Source organism: Amphibalanus amphitrite, unplaced genomic scaffold, assembly GCF_019059575.1.
Source record: "Amphibalanus amphitrite isolate SeventyFive unplaced genomic scaffold, NRLGWU_Aamphi_draft 001276F_arrow, whole genome shotgun sequence".
Lineage (NCBI taxonomy): Eukaryota > Metazoa > Arthropoda > Thecostraca > Balanomorpha > Balanidae > Amphibalanus > Amphibalanus amphitrite.
In genome coordinates this window covers 57,277-79,100 of record NW_024882769.1, presented here as the reverse complement: position 1 = coordinate 79,100, position 21,824 = coordinate 57,277, and the positions used below count along the sequence as shown (strand labels likewise).

The following is a 21,824-nucleotide window of genomic DNA, read 5'->3' as shown; positions in this document are numbered from 1 at the left end:
GGGATTTACCTCGATTACTTACAGGGTTCGGGATGGGGGCGCTTACCCGCCCTTTGTCTAACTTCGTAATCAACTAAGCTACGGAAACAAAAACAGTGCTCAATGAAAGGTCTTCGTAATGTTTCTAAATGGCCGAACAATTAACCTCAGGTCAATTTCAAATGTCGGGGGTCAAGGCCAAAGGAAGTTTGTGGGTGTAGTGCGTACTGCGTTGTCATTTTTTATCGACTGATACACGCATAACTATTGTAACTTGGTGTTTTTGCTTTGTGCGGATGTACTGTTTTCGTAAGTTCTTTTTTAGATAATACGGTGCATAGGTGGCGGAACGAGGGGCGCTTCGGGCACCGTGCCCCCTTTGATTTTGGCATTTTAACATTAGCCCTATGGGCGTTGCATGGAAAGAATGTGACCAAAGTCGGCAGTGCCCCCCCCCCCCTTAATTGAAGCTGTTCCGCCGCCACTGATACGGTGGTGACATACGTAGATCCCTATGTCCACCATTCTCTTTTTATGGGTATGAAAAAGGCACGATTGTCGTTGACGCTAGGCACCCAAGAAAATGAGCTCCACCAGAACTGTTAACGAAAACTCAGAATGACAGTGATCACATTTAGCTCGAGTTAGAGCACGGCGAAAAGGTACATGACTTAATTCCTTGAGCCTTGCTAAATCGAAGGGTTTCAGGAACTGTGTGAACTGATGAAAATTGATCCGTCTACTTTTATGAAGAAGCGTAGTGGCTCATGATAGCGTGACTTGGCTTGTAAGTGTAAATATGTATACATTGGCACAATGAGCCACTCGCAAATGTGCTTCAGCCGACCTTGTGTCATCACTCGTCTGCCATGCCAGTCTAGGTGCACACTCATTACATAACGCTCATCATTTATTACAAACGAATCCAAGTCATCAGCCCCGGTATGACGCAATGACAGAGATGTACAAATCTGATTTTCCCTGTAATCACAAATTGATGAATTTGTAACCCTGCTATGATTCGTAATTGTCTATAACTCAAACAAAGGAGTAGTTGGCAACAATCAGAAGGCATCCAACTTAGTTTCTGTAAATTTTCATCAATATGCTGCCTGCTGAGAGGTGAAATTTATTATAGCAGAGGTTACATTTATTGTAAGGTATGTACAGTCATCAAGCGTAGTCAAAGAAGAAACACTCCAAGTGCAATTACACTATGCAACAAAAATGAAACATTTTCTGTTCCTGGAAAGCGACCGAATTTTTCTTATTCATTGGGTCCTATTAACCGAAATGGGCATTAGTTTTGATCTGAAAATGCTTTTCCGGTTTTCAGAGACGATTTTCGACTTTTGGCCCCGAAATTCGGTTTTTGGCCCACCGTGTCCGATGTACTTGAGTAATCGACTCGCGGTAACTTTCATCGCCTTTCCTATGCCACAAGCTTTCGAATGATATCTGGTTTTGCATATTTGCGTGCAAAAAATACGTCATTAATCTATGTTAAAGTAAGAAAATGTTGAAATTTTGTAAAAATTTGACATTTTTTTCGATTTCATTTCAAAATAGAGGAAAAACTAAAGGCCCTATCCAAATTCTGAGCCCAGTTCCTTGACGAGCATTCAATTTCCATTGGAAGGTACCTTTTTAGTGCATTTTATCGGATTCCTGTGGCGTCCAGATGGAGCTAACCTAAACACATATCCTAAGTCATATCACATAGCATTAACCTGATAACGTATGTTGACGCCATAGGATCAACGAGGGGTCAACTGAGGTCATGTTATTGACTCCTTGTGACCTCGGGTCACACGCAGGAACTTACTTTTGAGCAGTCCTGTCGCTCAGAATCTTGATCTGTACCTCCATTTGTTAGAATGATTCTTCATGCACTGAACACATATTGTCATGGAAATGGCTGGGGGTCCGTTTTTCAAGTGACTCAATCTGGACGCCACAGTAAACCGATAAAATGCACTAAAATAGTACCTTCCGAACGGAAATTGAATGCTCTTCAAGAAACTGGGCTCAGAATTTGGATAGGGCCTTTAGTTTTTTCTCTATTTTGAAATGAAATCGAAAAAAATGTCAATTTTTACAAAATTTCAATATTTTCTTACTTTAACATAGATTTATGACGTTATTTTTACACGCAAATATTTTTTTTTATAAATTTAGTCCGAACCTTTTGATGGGAAGGATTCACAAGGACAGAGCCACCGCTAAGCGAAGCTTGTTGCGATGACCCTGCCCTCTACCCTCCGATCGCGCAATTCCGATTTTATGGCAGAATTTAGAGGCCAAAGTTTTACGTGCGCACAAAGCCGCGCACGGCGGTCCCCTCGCTGACTTCGCCTGGCTACGGCCTGCCACCAACCGCAACCATACCTGTCAGGAGGCCCATAAATGTCGAGCGCCCGTCGCGCTTCGAACCCGGACTGTCATAACCGGGAACGCGTGCTCTCACCACGCGGAGTCCAACGCTCTAACCAACTGAGCTACGGGACCGGCTGTCTTGCAAACCGGATATCATTCGAAAGCTTGTGGCATAGGAAGGGCGATGAAAGTTACCGCGAGTCGATTACTCAATTACACCGGACACAGTGGGCCAAAAACCGAATTTCGGGGCCAAAAATCGAAAATCGTCTCTGAAAACCGGAAAAGCATTTTCAGATCAAAACAAATGCCCATTTCGGTTATAATGGGACCCAATGAGTCCAAAAAATCGGTCGTTACTAAGGAACAAAATGCCTGTTGCATAGTGTTATTAGCCTATAGTTGATGAAATGCAGTCTATCCACTCCTCGGTACACTGAAGGAATGGAGACTGTCGCTAAAACTTCATTACTGAAGTTACTGGTCCGGATGAGAGTGAGAAGAGAGAGTGAGAGAGAGAGAGAGAGAGAGAGAGAGAGAGAAGAGAGAGAGAGAGAGAAGAGAGAGAGAGAGAGAGAGATAGAGAAAGAGAGAGACAGAGAGATGGACAGAGAGACAAAGAAAGAAAGAAAGAAAGAAAGAAAGAAAAAAGAAGAAAGAAAGAAAGAAAGAAGAAAGAAAGAAAGAAAGAAAGAAAGAAAGAAAGAAGAAGAAAGAAAAAAGAAAGAAGAAAGAAAGAAAGAAGAAGAAAGAGAGAGAGAGAGAGAGAGAGCGAGAGAGAGAGAGAGATAGAGGAGAGAGAGAGAGAGAGAGATAGAGATAAGAGAGAATATAGAGAGAGAGAAAGAGTGACGAAAAACAAGACAGTCGGGGGATGAGCCAAATGGAAAGGATAGAGAAATATAGGAACAGAAGGAAGAGATAGATGAAATAACGACACACCTAATCGAGGCAGTGTCTCACCCCGTCACTTCTACACAATAAGAAGTGCCCAGGACGTCCCATCATCCGACTCCGTCATTCTCCCCGCAGTTTTCCTTGCCCCGCCCTCTCGCGGCTCTACCCCGTCCCCTGCAGCCGGTGCTCGCAGATGTATCCGTGCAATGTAGTCGGACTCATGTCATTCCACTCTCGCAGCTCCGCCGCCAGGTTAGTGGCTATGAAGAGGCCGTTGTGGTTTTCGTTGGGCTGCCCGCTGTACCAGGCGGTGTAGGTTACCGGTGAACCGTCCGTCCAGCGCGCGCCGTCAGCAGGAGCGCCCAGCGGCCAGAACATGCCGATGTGGAAGTAGACGCCGCCCGCCTGCCGGGCCAGGGTGGAGATGAAGTCGTTCTCGGCTGCGGAACTGATGGAGACCAAGTGGGAGCCGGTGCCGGCAGAGTTGCAGGCGAGCTCGGCGTCCGGCCACGAGAGAACGGCGGGGAACACGCGGTAGCAGCCACCGGAGAAGACACTCCAGTCGGGGGGACAGGTCACTGGGGTGCAGGTGAAGCCCGGGTCGAGGCTAGGGTCGAGACCCGGGTCAGGGTCACTCACTCGCAGGCCCACACAGAGCGGCTCGACGAGACAGCGGAGTCCACACTGGATTACAGAGCCGCTCTGCAGCGTGGTCAGAGCTGTGTGGTTGATGGGTGGGTCGGAGCTGAACCAGCGACCAGCGCCGGCGCTGGGCGCTGGGAGCAGCACCAGCACAGCAACCACCGCCAGCACCCGGACGGAGTGGCCGGGTCGGAGCGAGGTCATCGCTGTCGGCAGGGGCGAGGGACGGGGATGGGGAGACGTAGAGACGGCGCAGATATAAGAGACTCACTGGAGACGTAGAGAGACGTAACTTTGGAGCTCCAAGAGACGGTAAAGAATGAGACGGTGCCGTTCTTAGAGGTAGTAGAACTTTTAGTAGATGATGAAGAGATTCAATGACGGAAGTCTAGCGTTATCCTCTAGATAATACCAGACTGCAGAGGACTCAATGTAGGTTGTAGATTTCTGCCCGGTAGCTTCGAGTTTGTGATGATATTTTGGACAAAGGTCAAGCAATTTGACAACTGACAAGTCAACACGACGATAAACAGGAGATGCGCTGCTCTTCTTCCCGGTAAGCTGATTAAACCACTGCCTTCGGTTAAAGATCTACTGTGTGAGACGAATGGTATCCAGCTCACAACTTCCAGCACCCTGTTTCCAGTTCGATATCCGGACCACGTTCACCGTGTGGGTCCGTCAGTCATACTGACCGAGTACCATTCCCCAGCGCGGTCCCCTGGGGTACTTATAGGTGCCCCCGTGCCGCCCACTTGGAGTGCTTTGTCCACTTACCCCCGCCCCCACCCCCACCCCGTCCTTACCGACGGGACTGTCAGTGAACAAACCGACAGGCGGGACTGGAGTTGAGGAAGACGCGGGCAGCCGGGTCGGTAATGGAATCAGACAGACAGACAGACAGACAGACAGACAGACAGACAGACAGACAGACAGACAGACAGACAGATGGACGGCCGAACAGACAGGCAAGTAGACAAACAAACAAGTAGAAATAACAAACAGGTAGGCAGGCAGGTAGACACACAGACACATAAGCTCACATGTGCTGGGCACACACACGGTAATGAGCAAAATACTCTATGAATTATCATACCGTGCAGAAAATTAGGTACTTATAGGTAGTTTTAGACGATCGATGAACATGCCACTATCTTTAAGAAACTAGTAACTTTGTCGATGAACGAAGTCCTACTAGTTTCTTTTTCTTTCTTTCTTTCATTTTCGTCCACGGAGAAACGTGCCAAACAACACATAGAAATTTGAAAAACACAAAAGATTAAATATTTCATATTTGTTAGCCGTTGTCAGCTGCCTGGCATCGTCCGCGTCACAGAAATACGCCAGATCCGAACGGGGTGGACCACATGTAGCGACATCTACGAATATGCTGCTTGGCTTCAGATGGCGCTACTAGCCGATACATGCAGTCGTACATTCCGCATTGCAGCCAGGTGAACCGCACTTAGACAGGACAGACATTTCATATCATCTTACGTATATAAGCAGCCTTCTTAAGTTCTAAATTAATGACGACGGAAACAGTGGCGCTCCTGGAAAAATTATATGTGTAACGGAGTGGATGATCGGAGGAACGCAGCGCCTGCCCACTTCTGCTTCTTACCATATCAAACGCTCAGTCAAATAAGCATTCACCGTTCCGTGCTTCTATCCTCAGGATACTGAAATCTTTCTCCTCCACGCCGCAACCCCCCTCCGGACTGGACAGGCAACTTTATCTCATGCGGGCTGCTCCCTTGGAGCGGCACCGCTGCTCCTGAGGGAGGGCACCCCGTAGCCGGGTGCAGTGAGTACCTTGGGACTGGTCGGCCTGTCCTTCGGGATGGGCTCAGCCCCGGTGACTCACTAGGGTGCCTGCCCAGACCAATGTCTCCCCCTAATTCCTATCATCCTTCCGGCTCTGAAATGGTCTAATTGGACCGAAAGGGCCTAACCCAACAAAACAAAAACAAAACAAATAAGCATTTATTGATGCATAGAGGTATACACTTGGGCAATGGACATTGCATGAGCATTAGTCCGTGTGTGCCATGCCGTCCACAGACTGCTTTCCCTAATCCTGTTGGTCCAGATCTTCTACGAAAGCCAGGTCAGTTCCCTTCAACTTTTCTTCCACCCACTTGTCGAACTTCTCCGTCATCTCGGGGGTGAAGTGGTTCTTCCAGTCACCCACCTTACCCTTCCTGATGAAGCTCCCTCGGTCCGGGTACATCAAACCAAGCGCCTTCATGTACTCATAGTTCACCCACGGGTTGTTCTTGAAGTTGTCGAAGTGTAGATGCTCCGCCAGCTTGTCCACCTGTTCGTCGGTGAAGTCCTTCCCCAGGAACTTGGCCACCTTGCGGATCTCCGTCTTCATGTCCTTCTTCATGTCCTCGTAGAAGAGGAAGCAGAGGTTGGGGTGGTGACGCAGGTTCCACGCCTCGATCACGTGCTCGATGGTCCCGCTTTCGACAACATTCCCTTCTATGAAGTACTCCATAAACAGCTGAAATAAAGAGCGTGGATAGAATAAAGGGTCTCAATAATGCTTTAGAACGATATGAACGCAATCGGAAGCGAAACAACTCTGTGCAGCAAATCCGATTGTATGCGAGTCCATAGGCGGCGGAACGGGGAGGGCACCGGGGCACCGTGCCCCCCTTTGATTTTGGCATTTTAACATTAGCCCTATGGGCGTTGCATGGAAAGAATGGGACCAAAAGTCGGCAGTGCCCCCCCCCCCCCCCTTAATTGAAGGTGTTCCGCCGCTACTGTGCGCTGCGAGTCGATATCAAGCATGTGTAGCTCGCACGCTGAAGTCCAGCCAGAGAAAGTATTTCATAAACCATCTGGGCTTTATTATTTTGTTTATTATTTTGACAACCCAAAATGACAGCTTATTATGACTAGACAAAAAGATAATAATAATGCATTTATTACCAGGCCAGAACCAGAACAGAAAGTTTCCGAGTTCAAGGAAAAGCTGCCAACACTCGGTTTTGACGTACCTCCAGGCTCCCCGTGAAGTTATGCAGACGCAGCAGCCTCATATGGTGGTAGAGCGAGACACAGACGTCCTTGGGGTTCCTGGCGACGTAGACCACCTTGCAGACATCCAACAGGCGCGGGTTGTTGAGGGAAAACGGCAGGTGCGACTTGACGAACCGCGGTGAGGGTCGGTTTGGATCGCTGGCAGCTGCGGAGCCGTTCGGGATGACGCCCTGAGCTCTGAGCATGGCGACCAGCCCTTTGTCCAGAACGGCCTTGAACTCCATAAAACTCCACCTGGAAAATTCATGAAGAAGTTTACACTACAACTTAACCCTCGCCGGCCGAGGGGGGGCGGGTGCCGCCCCCCTCATTGTTTTTTTTTTTCGCGATAGCTCCGAACACGCTGGCGATAGAGAGCTGAAACTTGAGATACCTTACCTTTGATTCAAGCCGCATCTTTTGACACCAACCGCATTTTGGGTCAGGTCAGGTCACTGATCTATGACGTCATAAGTGAACCTCTGCACGGTCTTCAGATGTCGCAACTTCGCAACGCCCTCACTGCCAGAGGAGATGTCACAGGGAAATGAAACTTGCAGGATCTAGTATCCATTATGAGTCTCACAACTTGAATATCTCGGATTTTTCCTAAAGGTCATATGAGGTCAGGTCATTTTCGTGACTTCACCATTATAAGTCAATGGGGAAAAATGAAAACTGCTATTCTGGTGCCGGGAACGATCTCCAACTATCTCAAGCACACAGAATCGTGATTTGATGCACTCCTTGCAAGGTTAGATGCGTCACTTTTGCAATGTTGACCTTGCGTGACGTCATATATGACGTCATCAAGGTCAGATTAGTTTTTCGTCAATAACTCCCGACTAAATTGAGCTAGCGAGTCGAGAAAGCCACCAATGGACTCAGGAAGACCTGTCGAATCGAATGATATGCGACATGACCTCTTTCGACCAACATCGTGACCTGGGGGTGCTGACCTGACCTTGACCTGAGGTCAACACCTTAAGTTGACCTGACCCGAACAAAAAGTATATCATTCGACGCGCCTGAGCGAGGCGAACACGATGCTGCCAAAATCGCGGCTCTGTGGCCGTTTTTTGCGAAGTTATTCACCAAAAACTGAACCGTACCTTGGGGCACTTGACCTGACCTCAGAGGTCACCGGTTGACCTAGGACCTTAAAATCGGATACCAATCTCTGCGTCTCGTAACGGCGCACACGCTCGTTTTTTCCGCGACGCGCTAGCTCCACCAGGGGCGAAACGGCGGGGGGTCGTACCCGCCCCCCCCCCCCTCCTCGGCCGGCGCGTATGTAAAAAACCAATAGGTCCGGCGAGAGTTAAAGCTCAACAAAGGGTCAATGCCAAATTAAAAAAATAACAAAAATACGGCTTTTAACTTTGGAACATTCCAACCAGGGGCGGATCCAGGAAAACTCCAAGGGGAGGGTCATGAATCGAAGTGGTGCCCCTACCTATACCCAAAATTAAAAACTCAACGGATTTCGTCCACTTCATTTTGGTGGTGCCCCCATTTTCAGTTTTTTATTTTTATTTTTTATTTTTAGTCAGTATCTTAACTCTTAGCCACAACCACATTAAACCAATTGTAAGCAAGTATATATGAATGTGCTATGTGTATATGTTACGGGTATATATGTTGTGGACGCTGAGTAGTGAGTACTTACCAGGAACGTTATCAGGTAAGCAAATCGTTGTCAGTCCGACGAACTTGACCCTGGCGTCTAAAGGGTCTGTCCTTGACACTTCAGGCTTGTCAGGGGCACCAAAGTCCTTCCAGGGACACCACAAACCTGTCAGGGGCACCTACGGCCTTGTAGGGGCGCCACAGGCCCGCCAGGAAGCAGGGGCACCACAGGTCTAGCAAGTATACACGACAGGAAAGGGCACAACGGGCCTGTTGGGCCCATGAGCACCCCTAGGGGCAGGGGCACCACAGTCCTTCCAGGGGCACGCAGGCCTGTGAGGGGCACCAGCGGCCTAGCAGGGGCACCAGTCAACACAGGCGTGCCAGGGGCACCACAGGCCTGCCAGGGGCACCAGAGGCCTGCCAGGAGCACCACCGACCTCGCAGGGGTAACTTGGGCCTGTCAGAGCCCAGGGGCACCACGGGCCTGTCGAGAGGGGCACTTCAGGCTTTTCAGGGGCACCATAGTCCCCTCCGGGCGCAGGGGTAGCAGGGGCACCAGAGGCCTGCCATGGGCACTACAGGCCTAGCAAGGGCACCACTGGTCTATCAGGGACACCACGAGCCTGTCATAGCCAGGCATCTCAGGCTTGTCAAGGCCCAGGGGCACCACAGGTCTGTGAGGGGCACCAGCGACCTAGCAGGGGCACCAGTCAACACAGGTCTGCCAGGGGCGCCACAGACCTGCCAGGGGCACCACAGACCTGCCAGGGGCACCAGAGGTCTGCCAGGGGCACCTTGGGCCTGTCAGGGGCACCATAGACCTGCCAGGGGCACCACAGACCTGCCAGGGGCACCACAGACCTGCCAGGGGCACCAGAGGCCTGCCAGGAGCACCACCGACCTCGCAGGGGTAACTTGGGCCTGTCAGGGCCCAGGGGCACCACGGGCCTGTCGAGAGGCACTTCAGACTTTTCAGGGGCACCAGTCCTCTCCGGGCGCAGGGGTACCAGCGGCCTAGCAAGGGCACCAGAGGCCTGCCAGGGGCACCAGCGGCCTAGCAAGGGCACCAGAGGCCTGCCAGGGACACCACCTAACAAGGGCACCACGGGCCTGTCAGGGGCACCTCAGGCTTGTCAGGGCCCAGGGACACCACAGTCCTTCCAAGGGCACCGCAAGCCTGTCAGGGGCACCAGAGGCCTGCCAGGGGCACCACAGGCCTAGCAAGGGCACCACTGGCCTGTCAGGGGCACCTCAAGCTTGTCAGGGCCCAGGGGCACCACAGTCCTTCCAGGGGCATTACAAGCCTGTCAGGGGCACCAGAGGCCTAGCAAGGGCACCACAGGCCTGCCATGGACACCACAGGCCTGCCAGGGGCACCACCGGCCTTGCAGGGGCGCCTCAGGCCTGTCAGGGGCACCACGTGCCTGCCGGGGACACTTCAGGCTTGTCAGGGGCGTTACAGTCCTGTCAGGGCCCAGGGGCACCAGGCCCGTGGTGTCCCTGCTAGGCCTGTGGTGCCCCTGGCGGTCCTGTGGTGCCCCTGTCAGGACTGTGATACCTCTGATAGGCCGGTGGTACCCCTGGCAGGTCTTTGGGCCCCCGGGCCTCAAGGGGGGGGGGGCCATGACCCATGTGACCCCCCATTGGATCCGCCCCTGATTCCAACTGCAGAAATGTGGGCACAAGTTCCTTATTACGACCGCAAACTTCACAATACTTCAGTTGCGAAATTCCTTTAGGAGTGTCGGTTGAAATGCAGAACAAAATGAAGCATGACACTTTGGCGCCCCAGGGCTGCGGAGTCGGAGTCGGAGTCGGAGTCTGTCGGAGTCGACAATTGTGACCGGAGTCGGAGTCGGAGTCGGAGTCGATTTTAGAAACCCGAGCCGGAGTCGGAGTCGGAGTCACCGAAAATCTGTCGACTCCGCAGCCCTGCTAGGTCTGCGGAGTCGGAGTTGGGAGTTGGAGTCGGTCGGAGTCGACAGTTCTGCCCGGAGTCGGAGTCGGAGTTGGAGCTGGTTTTTGAAAGCCGGAGTCGGAGTCGGAGTCGGAGTCGCCGAAAATCCATCGACTCCGCACTGGCAGCCCTGGGCGCCACTATCAGCCACCGCATCTATAAAGCAGACCTTTACTTCCCATAGTCGGTTCTTTTCAAAAGTGGTAGGTACCGAATGAGCGCTTAAGTTCCTAACACTCATCAATCGAAGAAGGGGCATTCCACGTCAAGTGGGACAAAAAATGATCATTTTGAACCTCACTTCCTCCGATTTTTGCGAAACTTTGTGAAACTACTCATCTATATGTGAAAAGAATGGAGACATATTTTTGTCAAGATATGACGTCACGTTTCCGAGATACACGTCATCAAACATTGACTTAGGCAAGGCACATTATCATCTTTAGAGCGTCATAACCATTGAAGTTTTAGACATATCACCACGAGACAAAGTGTGAAATGGAGGGAATAGGTCAGGCTTTAATTTTAGGATAACAATATTGTTGCGTTCACTCACCGAGCACTCGTCGATAACTGCCGCGTCCGTGCGGCGCTGGCCCGCGCGGAGCGGGACGGGGTTGTGACCTCCAGTGCCCCGGGGCAAGGTCAGCTGGCGGTCGGATGATCGTCCGGTCACGCGCAGGGGCGGTCGCGCGCGCACAGTGAGGGGAGGCCGAAGTGTGACCGCCACACACCTCCCTCCCCACTTCCAGCTACATCTTCGTGTAGGTGAGCCGATCAGGCTCGTTGCGGTTTCGCAGCGGGTAGCGGTTCAGCTGCGGCGGGGAGCAGGTCTCAGATTCAGCAGGCTCCTCGGTGGGCTCATCCTCAGCAGCCCTCGGTCCGTGAGAACCGTCCGGTACCGCGCCATGACGCAGGTCTTCCACGGCCAGGTCCACGAACGAGTCCAGGCGGGTCTCGTCAGCCCGACGTGCAGGCGCCGGCGCCGGCAGGACGGGGGCCAGGGTGCCGGCGTCCGAGCTGCAGTCCTCAGAGAGCAGTCGGCCAGGCCTCACTGGACAGGCACGCAGGCGGTCGTGGTGCACGATCATAGACCGCCTCCTGCCGTCTACTTCCCTCACTCGGTAGGTCACTTCGCTCTTCAACTGGAGAACCTCGAACGGTCCTATCCACTTGTTGGACAGCTTCGGACTGACGCCTACCTTCCTGTCCAGGTTTGACACCATGACGAGGTCCCCCGGAGCGTGCTGACTGAACCTGACGGTCTGTTTCTGTCTGTAGGCGCGCCTGCTGGACTCCACCTTCTCCTTCACCTCATGGCGCAGCTCGTCCAGTTCTTGGAGGCGTGATGCTATCTGGCTGTCATCTCGGGCGCGACCTGCCGCGAGATCTGTTGGAGTCGTGGCCTCATAGCCGAGCAGCAGCATATGTGGAGTCTGTCCCGTTGTTTCATGTACGCTTGTCCGGTAAGCCGCCATGACCTCCGGGAGCCGTGCATCCCAGTCAGCGTGATTTGTCGACACGTAGGACCGGAGCATGTTGCCGAGTGTTCTCATGAACCGTTCCGCTTGCGGGTTTCCTTGTGGATGATGGGGAGTTGTCCGACTTTTCTGGATGCCGAACCTTGCACACAGCATGCGGAAGAGCTCAGACTCAAACTGCTTCCCTTGGTCTGAGTGGATCTGACGCATGGCGCCGAAGCGACAGATGATCTCATCCATGAGGACCTTGCACACGCTCTCGGCGTCCTGACGCTCCATCGGGAACGCTTCCGTCCACTTCGTTGCCTGATCTGTGACAACGAGTATGTACTTGTTACCCCTCCGACTGGGCGAGAATGGTCCGCAGATGTCAACTGACACGAAGTCCCACGGCCGCAGCGGAACAGGCAACGGCTGATGTGGGGCCTTGTCGCGCTGGTCTGGCTGCTTCACCTGGAGACACACCTGACAGGAACCGCACCAGTCGGAGACATCCGCAGTCATCGTGACCCAGAAGAACCGGTCTCTTACCCTATCCAGAGTGCGCCTCCCTCCTTGATGGCCAGACATGGGGTCATCATGCGCCAGCCTCAGCACAGCCGGCACCAGGTGTGCCGGCACGACAACTTGCTCGCGCTCTCGGCCGCGGCACCTGTATCTGTTGATCAGTAGTCCGGCTTCGATCTTCAACGCGTCTCTTCTCCTCCAAAGCCGTCGTGCTCCTTCCGGAGCGGTCTGGGCGAGCCTGCCGATCGCGATGCCGTCCTTGACACAGCGCAGAGCCTCGTCCCGCTCCTGCTCCTCCGGTGTCACCAGAGCCGTGTCTGTCAGACGCACGGCGCTGACCGGCGCACGGGACAGCGCGTCGGCATGGGGAATGGACTTCCCGGCGACGTGTTGGATGTCGAGCTCGAACTCAGACAGCTTCAGAGCCCACCTGGCGAGACGTCCCTTCAGCTTGTTGGAGGTGGAGAGAGCCAGCAGTGGGTTGTGATCCGTTCTGAGCACGCAACGCCTCCCGTAGATGTAGACCCTGAAGTGTTCCACGGCCCAGACCAGTCCAAGACACTCCTTCTCCGTGGTCGAGTAGTTACGTTCGGCCTCTGCCAACACTCGGCTGGCAAACGCGACGGGCCGGCCATTCTGAGACAGGATCGCGGAGATCCCAACATCGGAGGCATCAGTCGTCAGCTCGAAGTCGCTGTCCATCTTGGGATACGCCAGGACTGGCGCAGTCACCAGAACGCCTCTCAGTTGTTGGAACGCACTGTCACACTCTGTGGTCCATCTGAAGCCGTTCTTGAAAGTACGGTCTGCCTTCCTCTCCAACAGTCTCAGCAGCGGCTTGGCCATGTCGGCGTACTTGGGACAGAAGCGCCGATAGTAGGATGTCAGACCGATGAACCTCTGAAGCTCCTCGTGCGATGCTGGCGTCGGGTAGTCGCTTACGGCCTTGAGCTTGTCTGGATCAGGGCGGATGCCGTCCTGGGTCACGAGGTACCCCAGGTAGCGTACCTCCTTCTTGGCGAAACTACACTTCCCCAGCTTCAAGAGCAGATTGGCGTCCGCGAATCTCCCCAGGATGTCGTCCAGTCGCTTCAGGTGCGTGTCGAAGTCCTTCGACCATAGGATGACATCGTCCACGTACGAAAGGGTGTATAGCCAGTTCGAGTCCGCCAGAAGCATCTGGAGCGCCATCTGCAGCGTTGCGCCTGAGTTCTTCTGCCCCATGGGCATCCTCAGCCACTCGTAGTGGCCGCTGTGGGTCGAGAACGCTGTCTTCTCGATGTCACGCTCGTCCATCTTGAACTGCCAGTATCCGCTGGCCAGGTCCAGTGTGGTGAAGAAGCTGTTGTTCTGCAGACAGTCCAGGGCGTCGTCGATCCGGACCAGCGGGTGTGCGTCGAACTCGGTTACTTTGTTGAGGCCTCGGTAGTCGATGGTGAGCCGACTGCTACCGTCCTTCTTCTTGCACATGACGACGGGCGCGCTCCACGGGCTGTGGCTTCTGCGGATGAGTCCTTTCCGCAATAGGTCCTCACAGAACTCTTCGGTCTTCCGTCGGGTCTCCCAGTCGGTTCTGCGCGGGGGTATCCGAATGGGCAGCTGATGCTGGTCCTTCAGACGTATGCGGTGCTTCACCAGGTCGCACATACCGACCTCTCCCCGTACGGAGAACGCGCCGTTGCGTCGCAGCAGGACCGCCGCCAGGGCACGGCGCTGCTCGTCCGTCACATCCGACTCGGCGACCTTGCTGCGGACCATGGCTTCCAGCTGTCGCTCTCTTGCCTCCCTTTCCTCCCGGTTGAGATCGCTCAGCGGCGAGGCACGCACTGTCGGCGGATCCGCGTAGCCGACACATCGGGCGACGCGACAGTGCACGACTTGTACAACTTCACTGCACTTCGACCCGGGTTACACAGCCGCAACTGAACAGCACTGTCTGTCCTGATGACGTCCACAGAGCTCGAGACGCAGAGACTGTTCCCGTAGCGTCGTGTGAACTTGCTGTCCTCGACCAAGGTGATGTGCTGCCCGGGTGCACATGCAGTGTCGGCCCGCACTCTGCCCGCCAGCAGAACCTCAGACGCCGCGGGGATGGTGACGTCCGCGGTGAGCTCGACTGGGTGTCCGTCGGTAGCCGGTGCACCGGCCGCGGCTGGGCCGCCAGCGTCGCGGCTCTCCATAGCCGCAACTGCAGCTGGGCCGCCGGGTACCACCGCCCTCTCGCCGAGGCTGCGTCCGCCGGTCACACGCCTGTCGGCCGTAGAGTTCTCCGTCAGTCGCATAGTCATGTGCACGAAGTCGAGCGCCACCTCGCCATACAGGGACAAGAAGTCATTGCCGAGGACGCATTCGGTGTTCACACTGTCAACAATCAGTACCGTGTGACGCCGCGGCGGCAGGTGACCACACTCGACGGTTGCATCAACAGTCCCCCTCACCTTCAACGGCGTGCCATCAATAGTCACCGGTGCCGATGCAGGGTGCACGAGGGGTCGGAACGCTTTGCACCCTACCGCCGGGCAGCTGCTGGTGACGAACGTGACGTCACTGCCAGTGTCAGCAAGCCACGTGACGCGGACGCCGTCGATGGTGCCCGGGATCAGCGGAGTCGTCCGAGCCACCCTAGAAGAGGCTACTACAGCGGGGACCGAGGAGCGGCGGCTCACATCCTCCTCGGTCCGTTCCCGTTTCCCGACCGCCGGTCTGCTGGGCGTTGGTACGGACAGTCAGAGCGCCAGTGGAAGAGTTCACCGCAGTTGAAGCAGCCCTCCTCCCTCCGACGGCTCGGTGTTCGGCGCCTGTTGGACGAACGGGACGAGCGGTTGTAGTCGCGGCTGGGACGGAATACGCGACATGCCTGCATCTGCTCCTCCAGCATCTGGATCTTGTCAGACAGCGCCGACAGCACCGAAGTCTCGCTGGGCTGAGGTTGAGAGCCGGTACTCCACGCGTCCGACTGTTCTCCTTTCGGGGCACCATGGACGGCCCCCACAGATGCGCCGCCTCCCGTTGACGTCTCGATCTGCTCCAGCTTTCTCGCCTCCAGGAGAACCGTCTCTGTCGACCACGTTGGTTGGTAGAACGAAAGTATGTGTTTCCTCGACTTTTCTCCGATGCCCATCAGAAACCGATCCTTCACCAGCCGCTGGCGGTATGTGGCGTCCTCCCACTCGGGGTAGGCGCGAGCACACAACGTTTCCAGATCGTACAGGAACGTCGCCAGTGATTCGCCGGGCCTGCGAATACGCTGATGAAACTCCAGCGCGTACTGAACAGCGAGTCCGGGAGAGTCGAACTCGGCATTCAACTTCTCGCACAGTTTCTTCCAGCTGTTCCTGTCGCCGTCGGAGAGGCGCATCGCTAAGTCGAATGCCCGACCGGTGATCGCCGGGAGCGCCATCACCGCCGTAGTTTCGTCACTGAAATCGCTGGAGGTCTTCTGTTCCGGTTTTGAACTGTCCCAGTTGCAAGCACGGGCAATCACTTCTATCTTGCTGATCCACGTTTTTACATTACCACTGCCGTCAAATTCCGGTAAACGGTAATTCTTCGCCATAGCCATGGCTCCGTTGCAGTTTTCCGCTGCCACCACGTGTTGCGTTCACTCACCGAGCACTCGTCGATAACTGCCGCGTCCGTGCGGCGCTGGCCCGCGCGGAGCGGGACGGGGTTGTGACCTCCAGTGCCCCGGGGCAAGGTCAGCTGGCGGTCGGATGATCGTCCGGTCACGCGCAGGGGCGGTCGCGCGCGCACAGTGAGGGAAGGCCGAAGTGTGACCGCCACAATATTGACGTAATTAACTAATTAGTGAACTTAATTAAAATTCAAAAAATAAATTTTGATTTTCTGAAAAATGGGTACCCTTCGATTTTGCTGATTTTTACATATTTTATTCTCCTATAAATAAGCTACATCATATAAAAAATCCAGAATGGGCCGACGTCTACGTAACTCTCTTTTGGACTTCGGAATGTCTGGCACTCGCGTGTTTCGTTTTAGCAACCAAGAAGAGGCGCTACCCGGAGATGCTTCTTTCTACCCCAACCAAACCAAAGCAAACCCAACCTGACCTGACGTGACCTGACCTAATCTAACACGCGTAAATATGTACAGCCCTCACGGCAGTTGCCCACTGGCCAAATGCTACCTAGATACGAACATTAGCCCTCACGACAGTTGCCGGCTGGCCAGATGCTACTTAAAAAACAAATGCGTGTTTAGCACTTCAGGCTGACCCGCTGCGAGCCAGCGACCTTTAGATTTCGAGGTGGGTACACTCGGCACACTTACTACTAAGCCACGAAGATAGCTGGTCATCGTAAGCCAGTTTTTAATGATGAAATTGGGCATTCTCCGGGCAGCGCCTCTCTTTGGTTGCAAAAAGAAAATACGCCTGACTCTCCCAGCGCTAGGGGAGAAAAGCCCGGTTTAGCCAAAAAAAGGTATTTAAAAAAAAACGGAATTTGAATTGTAGGCGGGGAACTTTATCGTGTGACAATTTCATGGTCCTAGATCAATATATTCAAGATCAAATGAGGTTAAACGTGATCAAATTTGCTATAGTGACTATTTTGCGTTTATACGCCCATAGCTCTAAGAGATACTGGCCGATTTTCCTATTTCTTCCTTTATACGACATTTGTAGTGTTATGAGAATCTCTAGTTAATCTTACCATAAATTTGGCAGTTAGTGGCTTGCTAAGAGTAAGATGTCGCCGGCAGAGGCGGGGATCGGCCGACGCGGGAAACGTCATAGTCACATATTTTGTTTGCACCCTAATAATTCATTTTTACCAGATGATTTTCGTATTTGAACATTAGATTGCCTGTACATTTTTAAGCCTTCACACAAAATTTGACACGAATCGATCATAATCAGCGGTAAGAAGCGCGGTGCAAAGATGGAACCGTCCCGCGCCGGCACAGTCTACCATTCAGGCGGCAACGGCCGGCGCCGGCCGCCGAGCCGCTCCGACAGGAATGTTTGACTTTACACCGCTATTACTAGAAAAGTTGTGGACCGATTTACCTATTTCTTGCGCGGGAGGATTTGCAATTCGATTCTGGACAGATACTGAAAGTTTAACGTTAATGTAATAATTATGTCGTGAGTTATTGGCGATAAACTGGTGGGGTTAGCGAAATCGGCCCCTTCCACCGCCCGTGCTACGTTGCACTACTTGTTGCTGTATCATCCAAAGTTATCGTTGGCCCACTCTAATTTTCTCAGCACCTGTGCCTTACGTGTAGTGGAAGACAATATCTAAATTTGAGCAAAATCGAAGGGTACCCATTTTTCACAAATTACATTTTCAGAAATAAATTCAAAATAAAATAAATTCAAAATCACCGAAAAATGTAAAAATTGTCAAATTTTACTAGCATAACTCCTTATGTACACGTTTCAGTTTATTTGAAATTAATAACTTCAAAAATGTTGAAGCTATAGAACTTTCAAGATTGCAATACACGTCCAATTCTGCTCATAAAGCAGAAGTTTAGCGACTTGTATCTCTGTAGCCCGAGGGCATATGACAAAATCCTTTCACTCTCAGAGGTTTCACCCAATAGCCAATAAGTATACCAAGTTTGAACAAAATCGCAGAGGTGGCCGATTTTGGCTGTCCCGGTTGACATGGAATGCCCCAGAACGAACTATTTTAGTTGAGCAAGGCAAGGACGATAAAATGTAACGTTTTTTTACCTATGACCTGCAGTGTACTAAAAAAACATGCATTATTCCCTGGGCCCTGTTTCACGGTACGACGCTACAGCCTACAGCACGCTGAACGCATCGCTGCACTGTATTGGACTTCCATTGCAACATCAACAAACTCAGACGCGCTCAATGTCGTGCTGTGAAACAGGGCCCAAGTGCCCACGGTTATAGCAGCGATGGTATGATCTGTTTCGCATATCGGCTCCGTGTTTGACCCGCGAGTGTGCCTCGGGGTAAGCGGCCGGCACTTCTGACCGAGACGGGGCGGCCGGCGGAGTTCGCTGCTTTCTCAGTACATCAGCTGGACACGCGTATTTTATGGTAAGTGGCAGCGCATCCTTCTGGTGACAGCTAGTTTTTACGGCCCCTTGTGGGGGCTGGGCTAGATTCATTTCACGTCCAATATTAACCCGCGCCCCACTGGGGTCTGCGTATAACACGCCCTACTGGGGGGGGGGGGGGGTATTCATAGCCCCTCCTCCTAACTCCGAAACTACTGATCCAATCGTCAAAATTCAAACGGCGTCTGATAGCCCCGGAAAAACTGTCGAGCGAAACCTAATTTCATTGACCTCGAGGTCACCGATGACGTCACAGGTCAGGTCAAAGTAAAAACTATTAGCATTTTGGCTTCTTCACGTTTTGGGCTCTGGCCGCCGTCTTACAAGTCAGATCAGGCTCATTTTTGGTTCACACACTCGTGAACAGATGTTCTAGATACTCTGAGGGTACCAAACTTGTACTTTGATTTTCAGGTCAAGGTCAGGTCATCACAGATCACGAAAATATTATATCATCCGTCGGTCACGTGACACATGTTTTATGGTCCATTTAGGCCAAAAATTTCGAATTTGATGTCGTCTGTGTCATTCGAGGTCATTTTGAGTCAACTTTTGCTTAGGTCAGGTCACTTTCAGGTCAAAAAAGGTCAAATTTCGAAGTTCAAATTTTTCAGCAAAAAAGGTGTCTATTGGATGCAGTTTGAGCTCAGGAACACGATGGTGCTATTTATATTGGCGTACGATGTCAAATTTGTGCTGAAAAATTGATTTGAAAAATTAATAATTGTTAACTTTTTGCAATAATGCGTATAACTTGGCTATTTTTGAAGATATTTAGCTAAAACTTGCTAGAGTTAGTCAAAATAATGCGTTCCATCACATATATTCCGTTTTTGTTCGAAAAGTCAAAAAGATTTTGAAAAAAAATGTAAAAATATAAATTTTGAATTTTATTATATAAAATTTTCTAAATTTTCAAAATTTCGAAAATCCGAGACAGCAGTTTGATAGCGCAGTCTATTCTGAGTCCTCTCATGCAAAGAAATTGGATCTAGCTTAAAAACTGAGCTCTTGGGAGCGATTGCCGTGGTTCAATGTTTTGGGTCGAAATCGGCCGAACATGACGTCACTTTGACGTCGTTTCCGGCCGACCTATGGTAAGTACGAAGTTCAAATTTTAACACAAGGTGTCAAATTGATGCAGCCGAAGGTACTGAAAGTTTGGCGTCGATACATCGAGCGGGTTGGAAGTTATTGCAGAAAAACGGGAGGGGTGGCTATAAATAGCCCCCCCCCCCAGTGGGGCGCGGGTTAACCAAGAGTTTAGTAGAAAAGTTTTTATATTTTAAGCAGCTTACTTGTATGACCAATGACCATACCTGAAGGGGGACGTAATCGGCGTTTTGGCGCCCTCGTAGTCGAGGTCGTTGGCGATCAGCCAGACCATCTCCTGGGTCCAGGCAGGCGTGCACCGTGAGCAGCGCCACCGGGAATGTGGCGTCAGCTGATTGATGCGTGTGCTGCTTTTGAACAGTTGCGTACGGTACATATCGTTCACATTAAAAATTAACCAATGTTTCAAATTCTATTATTATAAATTGACACTTTATATTATTACATTGTGTCAAAATATAATCATTATAATGTGTTATTCAATGTATAATCAAGTAGCTATCAAAAGGCTTAAATTATAAATTGAGTCTTTACCAGTAAATAGAAATAGCATATTATCCGCGTAGTAAAGCATAGGCGTATTTGTGAGAAAATGGATAGAATTGAATTAGGCAGAGTCGCTTTCCTGGTTGATCTAATTTTGGCATCGCTTCTTATTTTACATCCGCAACTATATATCCCTGATGCCGAATATCCAGCGGCAGGCATAGACACAACACTTACGGCAGGGACTTTGATGCAAAACCGCTTCTGTAAATAAAATAACTCTGAAATGGTGCTGGTTGTCCACCTATTATCTCCAGTGTAAATGAAGGCCGAGAGAACGCGCTTTCTGAAAGTTTTAATTATATGACATCCCGGCGTACTGTACGTCGTCGTGAGCGACGTTTCACGGCCGCTGCTAGCACCCTCCCACCACACGCAGCGAAATCGGTTTCCACCATTAGAGTTCAGTGGTTTCCACATACATTTAAGAACTCGGACGCTCCAATATTGAATGACGTTAGCTGGTCTCTAAACCCAATGCAGTGACTTGTCTCAGACTTAACCTGACATCGACGTGACTTGTTGACCTACTGATGGAGAATGCACCAAAAAAATCTGTCTCGACCATCCATTCGGAAGTTTGATGAGGAGCCAAAAATCTGCATCCCTCCCAGCGATTCGTATATTCATCTCAATGCTTCAAGAAGTCCGGGTTAAAAATATGCGCACAAAACACACATTAACGACTTTAAAACGAAAACAAGCTTCACCACTCACACGCAAAACTGAGGCGAAACTTGAGCTGTCATTAATTGTATAAATGATAATGTGAATTTACCACGAGCACAGAGTAGTAACCAACAGCGCAGAACCAACATGCTCGGTCCGAACTCAGCTCTGCAAATATCAGTTCTCACCGCGCCAAACAGTCTCACAAACGGCAAATAACCGAGGTTACCACGATCACGAATGTGAATGATCATTGATCACCAATACCATAAAAGTCTTGCGGCACGCCGCCGCCGGCTCCCGCCACAGCCAGCGCAGGGGCGCAGCACACAAAGCGAGGCCACGCTTAAGTCTTGCGGCACGCCGCCGCCGGCTCCCGCCACAGCCAGCGCAGCGGCGCAGCACACAAAGCGAGGCCACGCTAAAGTCTTGCGGCACGCCACCGCCGGCTCCCGCCACAGCCAGCACAGCGGCGCAGCACACAAAGCGAGGCCACGCTAAAGTCTTGCGGCACGGCGCCGCCGGCTCCCGCCACAGTCAGCGCAGCGGCGCAGCACACAAAGCGAGGCCACGCTAAAGTCTTGCGGCACGCCGCCGCCGGCTCCTGCCACAGCCAGCACAGCGGCGCAGCACACAAAGCGAGGCCACGCTAAAGTCTTGCGGCACGCCACCGCCGGCTCCCGCCACAGCCAGCACAGCGGCGCAGCACACAAAGCGAGGCCACACTAAAGTCTTGCGGCACGGCGCCGCCGGCTCCCGCCACAGTCAGCGCAGCGGCGCAGCACACAAAGCGAGGCCACGCTAAAGTCTTGCGGCACGGCGCCGCCGGCTCCCGCCACAGTCAGCGCAGCGGCGCAGCACACAAAGCGAGGCCACGCTAAAGTCTTGCGGCACGCCGCCGCCGGCTCCAACCACAGCCAGCACAGCGGCGC

General features: G+C 52.3%; 2 protein-coding genes across 2 annotated transcripts; both read right to left on the bottom strand.

Annotated features, from left to right (window-relative positions):
• Window positions 1-3,414: 3,414 nt before the first annotated feature.
• On the bottom strand, window positions 3,415-4,098 carry LOC122371757 (snaclec alboaggregin-A subunit beta'-like). Its single transcript, XM_043348411.1, has one exon. The coding sequence runs from the start codon at window positions 4,096-4,098 to the stop codon at window positions 3,415-3,417; it is 684 nt and encodes a 227-aa protein (XP_043204346.1).
• Window positions 4,099-5,892: 1,794 nt separating this feature from the next.
• LOC122371754 (sulfotransferase 1C4-like) lies at window positions 5,893-19,962 on the bottom strand. The gene is made up of 3 exons (XM_043348410.1): window positions 19,884-19,962; window positions 6,906-7,182; window positions 5,893-6,403 (listed from the first exon to the last, which is right to left on the bottom strand). The coding sequence occupies exons 1-3, from the start codon at window positions 19,949-19,951 to the stop codon at window positions 5,969-5,971; spliced, it is 780 nt and encodes a 259-aa protein (XP_043204345.1). The 5' UTR covers window positions 19,952-19,962; the 3' UTR covers window positions 5,893-5,968.
• Window positions 19,963-21,824: the final 1,862 nt, after the last annotated feature.

Excerpts from the sequence above, each read along its gene's own strand:
- LOC122371754 (XM_043348410.1), bottom strand. The coding sequence starts at position 19,951 with ATGGTCTGGCTGATCGCCAACGACCTCGACTACGAGGGCGCCAAAACG. Across the intron at positions 7,183-19,883 it reads CCGATTACGTCCCCCTTCAG|GTGGAGTTTTATGGAGTTCA; the intron begins GTATGGTCATTG and ends TGAATTTTCCAG. Across the intron at positions 6,404-6,905 it reads ACTTCACGGGGAGCCTGGAG|CTGTTTATGGAGTACTTCAT; the intron begins GTACGTCAAAAC and ends TCTTTATTTCAG.
- LOC122371757 (XM_043348411.1), bottom strand. The coding sequence starts at position 4,098 with ATGACCTCGCTCCGACCCGGCCACTCCGTCCGGGTGCTGGCGGTGGTT.